Source organism: Pteropus alecto, unplaced genomic scaffold, assembly GCF_000325575.1.
Source record: "Pteropus alecto unplaced genomic scaffold, ASM32557v1 scaffold239, whole genome shotgun sequence".
NCBI lineage: Eukaryota > Metazoa > Chordata > Mammalia > Chiroptera > Pteropodidae > Pteropus > Pteropus alecto.
The window spans coordinates 3,964,816-3,974,759 of record NW_006494613.1 but is presented as its reverse complement, the minus strand read 5'-3'; the positions used below and the strand labels follow the sequence as shown (position 1 = coordinate 3,974,759).

The window sequence follows — 9,944 nt, the reverse complement described above, 5'->3', positions numbered from 1 at the left end:
AACATTTAGATTATTATTTTGAATGTAATCATTTGTAAATATAGCTACTAACATGTAATGAACTATGGAGAAGCACATATCACAGGGGTTAAAAACATGCATCCAAGAACCAGACTTCTCAGATTTTAATTCTGGTTTTATGCTTAATTCTGGGTAGTTAGTTAACATTTCTGCGCCTCACTTTCTTCATCAGTGGAGATAACAAGGCCAACCTCAGAGAGTTTTAGTAAGGTTTAAATGAATTTATATCAATCTATCATCAACTTATCAATCATATTAAACTGTAGGGATACAGCAATATAAATATATGTATACATATATAACCGTTAGCTATCATTACTTTTATTATTATCATTATAGGCAGACACTAGTCAAAATATCGAATCAATCATCACAAAAATTCTTAGGTGACTGCAACATGATGAGGTAAATTTAGTTACTCATAAATAACACCATTAGTAAGTAGTGGACCCAAGATTTGATCTTAAGCATTATGGACCCATAGATTATTATGCTCTATAAACAAAACCTTATTTACAAAGCATTACAATAATGCTAAATAAATCACAAAACAGTAAGTATATTTATGTTTATAAGGTTTACATTATCCCATGTGACTTACCCAAGTGACAAATTTACAATTAAAAAAATATTTATTTTACCACTGCAGTCTGAGAAGTAGAGAATGGTACTGTTTAGACAGTATGTTGAAGCAATAAGCCTCTCTTTTTTCCAATGACATATTATCTATTAATAATAAGTAATTAAGGGAAACATTCAGTAATAAACACTTGATTGAGGTAATCCAAAAATAAACAGCTGTTTAGAATATATTCAGAATGGCTTTGCCATATGCATTTTTTAATTTTTTCCATATTTTTGATTCTTAAAAATTTATGTAAGAAGTAGAAATATTTGAATCACAGATTGAACAATGCATTCTAAAAGAAATACTGATTACATTGTTCCCATACACAAGTTCTTGAATTCACAAAGAAGCTGTTACATTTGATGAAAGCGGGCATGTTATACTTCCTCTGATGTGCATGCACATGGACTGAGAAATACTTCCTCATTTTCTTTAAGTACAAAGTCATACTTGCAGAGTGGTGGTCTGTGAAAGAAGTAAAGAGAAAGAAAAAAAAAACTATCAGTAGAACAGCAAAGTTCCTTTTCTTCTCATAAGTATTAGAATATTTTATGTCAGTAACTAACTAGTTATCCAAATACAGAAAGCTGGAACAAACCTATGCGATCATTTCAACTCCATCTCATTGGGCTATGTTAGAATGAAGTAGGCACAATGTTTATGAAAAAAACAAAAACTCCCTGTGTTTCAACTTCTCTCTTTGTTACTTCATTGAAATACTTAAAATGTATGAGAGATATTGCTGCATACGGAAATAATTGAAACCTGAACTCAATCGAATGGCTAGGCCACTTCTTCTACCATTGGTAGTCACCATGTAAGAGCTGAGCTGAATTGCAGAGACAAATTTTGCCAAAATAATTTAATCAATTCTCTTTGTCACCCACTAAAATGGAAATAACAATGTGTAAAGTATTCTATATCTTGGAGTGATTGTATAGTTAGTATTCAAAGATTTCTGAGAAGTCAAGTCACTGTAGTGAATCAGGCATTTTGTCTAGTTATTTATCTTTCTGTTAATGTCTTGAAAACCTTTTAAAAAGTAAGTTAACTATAATAAGAAAAGATTGGTAAAAGTTAAGGAAAGGAGCTAAAGAAAAAAATGGTAATACTAAAGAAATTTCCTGTATAGGCAATAGTAACTTAGGGAAAAAGGGGTAATTCAACTGCACAGTTGCTGGTAGTTCACCTTCGTCATATGCACTGATCTAGTTCAAGAGACACATTGCTCCAGTCTTCCTCTAGCTTGATTAAGACATTATTGAACAAGTTTTTAAAAACTTCAACAGAATTTTTAGGTTAAATTGTTCAATTTTTAAATAAACCAATTTTATATTTCTGCTAATATATTTGCAAGTAATAAAATGAATTCATCTTAATTATAAAAGCTGATATAAAATACTACAGTATTTTGCATTTGAAATAATAAAGGTATCTTAGAATTTTAATGTTACAATAGCAGTATATGTAAAATGATAGTACTTGAATCTTATAAGATTTTTTAGATGTTAGCAAAAGTAGCTTTTTATTAAGTTATCAGAAATAAGAATATAATTGAAAAATCAGATATCATCCTTTCTTTGTTATTAAGAACTAAGTGTAGGAATGACTGTATCACTTTCTTGCCAAAATTTATATATACTTATATCAATTATTTATCCTGCTACATCCCTTATTTACTGAATGTACCTTCAGTGCTCTGGACCTCCCTGATCCATCTCATTTTTAAGTTTTTATAGTAAAGGACCTGTATCATTAAACTTATTAATAAATAAGTTACCTGAGCCATAAGTAATTCTTCTATTCATATATTTATAATATGACAATAAGGTAAGTGTATTTTTATTTCTTTTTCTACAATAAAGTAAAAGCTTTCAATCCTGCTACCACTGAATACCTTTGATCAGTAATACAGTAAATGCATATTTTTAATTAAATATTTCCCATTATAAAAAGCCTCTGAAAGCATTACAAAATTTAGACAGGTTAATAATGCCTATCAAAGTTAAACTTCACCAACACAAATTAGAAAAATTAATTTTCTTTGTTTTTATATTGTGAAAAGCCTACTAGTTTAATTGCCATGACTCTAATTTTGATATTATTTATTCTGTGTTCCTTCTCCCCAGGAAACAAAACTATTTTAAAAACTATAATTTAAAAGAAAACTTGCGATATACGTTAAACTATCATGGAAAGAAGAATATTATTTTTTTTTTAAATTTCAAATAGAGCACTAAATATTGCATTTTTAATGCATTGCTTACTACAAATTAGCACAAACACATTACACTGATAAAGAATAAACTTTAATAAAATAATAGAAGAAATCCAATAATTATAAATCTCTCTAAAAATCAAATCAAATTATTTTTTACATTTTAATCCTCTATGCCAAATTACAAGATGTATATGTGCTCCCTTATTTGAACATTCTCCCTATGGCTTTGTACAAAATATCACATCTACGAATCTAATATTCTTTTAAAAAGTTACTTAGGATAAAGTTTCCAGCACCAACACAGGGCTTATACCCACCTGCCAGATAGGAAAAACCAATAACTCACAGGTCACTGGTAAAATGAATAGAAGGCTCTTGCCTCAGGAATGGGAGCAACTAACTCCAAACTGAGCACTACTCCAGCCCTGCCTAATAAATCTTGAAAGCACGACCTGAAAGAATCAACTTGTTTGTAAGTAACTTAATAGCATCTTGAGAATAAACCTGAAAATATTTATAGTAATAAAATAGTATAAAGTACCCAATGTGACAAAATTCACAATGTCTGACATCTAATCAAGTATTACAAGCATGTAAAGAAGCAGAAAAATGGACCCATATAAGGGTCAACCAATTGAAACCAACCCAGAGGTAGCACAGATATAAGAATCTGTCAAGAACATTAAAATAGTTTTATAACTGTATTCCATGTATTCAAATAGTTCAGTAGAGACATGAGAGATTTAAAAAATCAGACTTCCAGAAGTGAAAACTACAATGTCTGATATGAAAAAATACCCTGGATGATATTAATATCAGATTAGACATTACAGAAGAAAAGAATAGTGACCTTGAAGACATAGAAACAGAAGCTCATAAACCCCAAAAATGTCAACAAACTCCAAACATAAAAGGTATGAAGAAAATTACAAATTGTATACTAATCAAACTGTTTAAAATCAGTGATGAGAAATATCAGCCAGAGAAAAAAGGCATATCTTCTTTACAGGAATAAAGGAAGGATAGTAACAGGTTTCTTGTTAGGAACAATGTATAAGAGAAGGCAGTACAGCATCATCTTTAAAGTACTGAAAGTAAACAAACAAACAAAAACCTGTCAAAATAGAATTCTAGAACCAGATAAATTATCTTTCAAATTGAAGCATCATAAAACCTTTTCACATTCACAAGTCTGAAAGAATTCACAACCAGCAGACCCACACTACAAAAAAATCTTTAAAAAACTCCTTTAGTCAGAAGGTATATTATACCACATGAAATTATGCATCTACATAAGGGGTAGAAGTACACCAGAAATGGTAACTATATAATTTTACCATTATAACCATATAAGTATTCTTAATTATTTATAACTCTTTAATAGGTGACTCTTTAGACAAAAAATAATACATTGTATTATAGAGTTTTTAGCATATGTACAAGCAAATTATATGCCAACAACAGTACAAAAGCTAGAATGGAAGAAATGGAATTATGTTACTATATGGTTTTCATGTTATAAAATTCACTTGAGGGTGACTGTAATTAAAGATTATAATATAATCCCCAAAACTTTTAATTTTAAAAAAGTTATAGATAATAAGTACACAAAGAAGATAAAATGAAAGCATAAGACTACTCAATTTATCCCAAAGAAGGCAGAAAATTAGAAAAATGGGAACAAAGAACAGATGGGACAAATAGAAAACAAAATAGCAAGATGATAAATTTTAACCCAACCATATTAATAATCATATTAAAATAAAAGATGTAAATACCCTCAACTAAATGGCAGAGACAATCAACACCATTTGTCATTTTAGAAATACAAATTGAAAATACAATGAAATACCTCTACACACCTATTAGAATAATGAAAATTAAAACCAAACAACAAAACTGGTGAAAGTATAGCTTTCAGTGCAAGAGTGCAATGGAACTCTGAATGCCTGTAGGAATGCAAAATGTACAATCACTTTGGAAAGCAGTCTGACAGTTTCTTATAGTTAAACATACACTTACAATATGACCTGGAAATCTCACCTATAGGTATTTATTCAAGAGATATGAAAACTTATATTCACATGAAAACCTTCATGCAAATGTCAGCTTTATTCATAGACTATCAAAAACTGTGAATAAACCGTATGTCCCCCAACTGGTGAATGGATAAACAAACTTGCATCCACACAATAGAATATCATTCATCTATAACATCCTATTGATATAAGCCACAACATGGATGAATTTTAAATGTATGAAGCTAAGTGAAAAGAAGTCATACTTAAAAGGCTACATACTATATGATTCCACTTATATAATGTTTTGGAAAAGGCAAAATTAGGTACAGTGGTTGCCAGGGAGTAGGAATGGGGAATGGAGTTGAAAATAAAGGGGCAGCATAAGGCAGTTTCTGTGATTGATAGATACGTTCTGTCTCTTGGTTCTGTCTCTCGGTGGTTACATGTTTCTATGAATTTACCAAAACTCATAGAACTGTATGCCAAAAAAGAGTATGTTTTACTGTTAAGCTTTTAAAAGTAGCTGTCATACAACTTTTTTTCAGGAAGGCATACCAGGTTGCCTCCACTATGATTCCTCTCAGTCCTTAAATTCAAAGGCTCTGCTCTAACTGGAAAAAACTGGAGGGAGAACTATGTTGTAGTCTCTATCACAGTTTGTTACAGAAAGACAATTACTGGTTGAGTGCTTACACAGTTTAATATGGACCATAAGGCATTGCATTTTTATAACTCACATTCCTAACAATTTGGCAGTGCTAATTCTCATTAATTGCACATTATCTGTATGGACAGATCTAAATAGGAAAAGCAACTAAATGGTTATGACAATTATCCAGGTAATGACATTGAAAGCATACATTTCATCCAAGTATCTGTTAGTATCCTCAGCCAGCAAGGAAAGTTGAGTTTTGCTAAATATCCACAAAATGTATTTTAGTTCCTTTTTTTCCTGAGTAGAAAAAAAAATTACATCTAAATTTTGTAAATTTAGTAAATTTTCATAGTCTACCCACTATCTAGATTTCAAATAAAAATTAAAATTACATGTATGTTTATTTTTGCTCTGTAGCATACCTCTATGACTTCACTCTATTTCTTAATTAATGAATGAGTTTTATATAATGTTTGCTTCTCTATGTAAAACATAATGAAGATAATGAGTCAAATATGACAGTGGTCACATCTGTCTGCCTTCCCTTGCCCACTATAATAAGTCACTTAAAAAAGAGAAATGCATGGAGACAGCAATGGCTATCTGTGTGCAGACTCACCAACATTCTGTATAAAGGTGTGAACATCATGTGGTGAGGTGAAAGATTTGAAAATATTCTTGAAAAGTGCATACACAGTCAGTGTTTATGATAAGTAAACACTGGGAAACAAATGAAGTACCCAAAAATAAAGGAAAAATTAAGCTGAATATTCTACAAAAGATGGAATATAATGGCAGCCATCACTTATGGTTAGAAAGAGAAAATCGCTTATAACCAGATCCATGATGTTGCACAGCTTCAAGTACACTATGTTTATATTGTTATCTATGTGAACAGTGAGCCTTGAAGCTATTGCAGTGAAGAAAATGCATGATTCTTCACAGATTTGAATGATAAGAGGAGTATCTAGCCCTGACATTGCCCATATATGCATTGAGTAGATTCTTGGTTCCTTTTCCTGTCCACATGTATGGAATTAAATTTCTCTTTCTCATCTTAAGTTTGAGTGCTGTTGTTTTGTGTACGGAGATTCTAGCTAAATTTCTGGTGTCTGGTCAAGACTTACATTACATGCTTTTCCCATACTGTGGAGAAAACTGTTTCTCTTTTCAGGTATGATATATGGGTGAGAAGACCTTATTCCTGGACAATAACGAACTCTTCACATCTAAATTCCAGAAACAGAGAATGTAAAACTACAACCTCTAAATTTCTCTGTCCAAACTCACCTTCCTTATTCTCAGAGAGGCATTCATGGAAGAGAATAAGAGAATATGATTGTGTAACAACCCTGGCCTCTTTCACATCTAGCTTTTGGTAACTATAAAAATACAGTTCACCTTTAAACATGTGGGGGCTTGGGTACAGACCTCCCTGCATAGTTGAAAATTTGTATATAACTTTTGACTCCCCCAAAACTTAACTGCTAATAGCTTACTTTTGACCGGAAGGCTTACTGATAACATAAACAGTCTATTAACACATATTTTGCATGTTATATGTATTACATACTGTATTCTTATATTAAAGTAAGCGAGAGAAAATAGAATAATAGGAAAATCATAAAGGAAAGAAAATATGTACATATTATGCATTCATGACATACCTAACTTTTAAAAACTTGGTATTGCTAGGCTGTGTGGTTCGTCTGAGAGGTTTTTCAAATCATCGCAAATCTTTAAAAATTTTTCCAATATATTTATACCCATGTATGAGTGGATCTATGCAGTTCAAATCTTTAGTTCTTCAAACAGTTAGGCCCCTTAACTGTCCTCTCTCTCTCTCTCTCTCTCTCTGACATATTTTGTCAGGGAAGGATGTTGCTAATATTCTTAACTGAAAATATATTTTGGTATTTTTGTAAGTATTTCAATCAAAGGAAAAGTGAAATTACCCCTAGATTTCTTTTCATTATAATGATATCTTTCTTACTGACCTTTGAATGACTAAATATTCATATACCAAAAGTTACAAAATAATTTACCCTTCAAAGAGTTTTCCCAGTTCTCCTATTGATATAAACCTCACCTAAATGAATATTCTTATTATTATTTTTATTCTCTAAAAATTCTTACTTACTAAGTTCAACATTCATGGAAAGGGCAATTAGAAAGTCAAATATATAAATACAGGAACATAAAGAGAAATAAAGATGAAATGCTGCAATCAACTAAAGAAGAGAGATTTCTAGCAATCTATAAAACCCATTGCTTTGAGCTCTCAGTTATTGCTCACTGTTGGAACAACTCACATACCCAAACTGACAGCTGATCAACTCCTTAAAGAGATCATAGTGGTTCTTAGTGCTTTCACAGGGTGTTTTGTGGAAATATGAATTCTGCTATGGTGAACATGTACATCAATATCATGAGGACAAGGATAGTGGGAAAACCTCTTTGGTTGTGAGGACATGAAACTAAGAAGAACATATTAAATAGGCTAAAAACAAACAACAAAAAAGTTCTGTTAGAGCCTATCATCTTTAAGAAAATGGTCCCTACACAGTAATGATGATGTCACATTTTTTTTGGAATGGAAATATTTGTGATATAGACAGGCAACTGTAAAATTAAAATGTAGAGTCAGATTCTCCTCCTGCTGTTATGTATATTTGCTAGAGCCTCGCTCCTGTCAGTATATTCCTGGGGTTGAATCTCCAGTGATCTGTAGAATCTTAGATACAGCAGTTGAAAATGGAATTTATTTTTCTTTTCAAATAAAGGGTAATAAAATTGGGTAAAATAAGAAATCATTAAAAGTCATCATCTCTATCTATCTTCTGAGACCACATATCTCATTATGAAGTTTTGAGCTATTGAACCTCATCTAAAGGATTGTACAAAAGGACTCTGAACCACTATGTAAATATATATACATGTATATATAAGAAATTATCATTATTGTATTATTATATAAGAAATTATGATAAACTTCTAAGTCAGTAATTTGTCTTACTTTTTTCATTTTTGTTATGTCTTATAAAGTAATTGTGTGTGTTTTTTTCCTTGCTTGGGTAATGTGATTCCAAATGAATCTCATCCAAACCCTCCCCAAAATGCATTTTGTACCTTTTAAATGACTAATAAAATATAATTTGAAATACACAACAAACAGATATTTGAGTACACAAATTCTTAAAAACCATTCCTATGCAAAATAATATTTTTTTAAGTTTAAAAGACAACATATTGATATAAAAATTTAGTTTTCTTACCTTTCTGGATATGTAAGTGATTTTAGCATGAGACGCTGGATGCTGTATTTGCATGTGGAACACTGCTGATTTGAGCTCTGATAATATGCCAAACCAATACGTGAAATATTTACATCATTTAAAAATTGAGCAAGAATCTTGACTTCTTGAAGTTTATAAAATGATTTGTTCTTCCTAAAAAGAAAATTTGGTATACTCAGCCTATTAGCAATTTGAAATATAATTAAACTCTAAAATCAATCTTAACAATATAGAGAGGCCAAGCTTACAGAAAAAAAGACCAAACAATAAATATTTGTTACTTATTAAAATAATTTAAACAGTTTTGTTTAAAACAAAATAAGATAATAATATTTGTACCTCCATATACAATATTTTGGGAATATTTTTGGGGAAAAAAAAGTGGGACATCTTATCTTTCTGACTAGATGTTTAGATTGTTCATTTGTCTGAAATTAGAGAAGTCATGGTATGCTTCTTTTTTTTAGATCCCTAAACAACTATCACAGTTCCTTAAATAGACTGGGTACACAAATAGTAATCCTTTGTTCTGTGCCACTTTGTCAAATATTTGTGAATTAAAGGAATGATTATAAAAGGCTGAGATTTAAGAGAAAAAAAGTAAAGGTAGTATTTAATAAGTACAATTTTCTGAGCATTCACAATGTACCCAGAACTGATCCACTCCAACGATTTCAAATGCCAACTGTTTGCTTTTAATGATGAAATCTCTGCCTCCAACTGAGCTCTGTTTGCTGAGATCCAGACATATATATCCACTGTTATTCACCATGTCTATTCGGATATCTCAAGAATGCTTAAAGCTCAGTAGGTTCAAATCTAAATAGCATCTTCCCCAAGACTTGTCTCTCACCAAAACAAACAAACAAACAAACAAACACCCCTAAAATTTACAAATTTCCTTACCATTTTAAATGGTGGCACCACCTTTGCTAAAGACAGACAGCTATGATTCACCTTTAATATTATTCTCTTTTTCAATCCCCACATCTGATCTATCATAAATTTCTACTAACTTTACTTATGAAATATCGTGAATCTGCTTTGAATTCATCCTTATATTTCCATCTCCATTGGAAACACTATCCTAGGACATCATTTT

General features: G+C 30.9%; 1 protein-coding gene across 2 annotated transcripts in view; it reads right to left on the bottom strand.

Moving 5' to 3' along the window:
* Window positions 1-851: 851 nt before the first annotated feature.
* Window positions 852-9,944, bottom strand: part of LIPI (lipase I) — a 31,156-nt gene continuing 22,063 nt past the window's right edge. For both annotated transcript variants that reach the window (XM_015600169.1, XM_015600170.1), the window contains 2 exons: window positions 8,822-8,995; window positions 852-1,114 (listed from right to left, as the gene is read on the bottom strand). In XM_015600169.1, coding sequence (XP_015455655.1) covers window positions 1,027-1,114; window positions 8,822-8,995 — 262 coding nt within the window. In that variant the 3' untranslated portion in view covers window positions 852-1,026. The remainder of the gene's footprint in view (window positions 1,115-8,821; window positions 8,996-9,944) is intronic.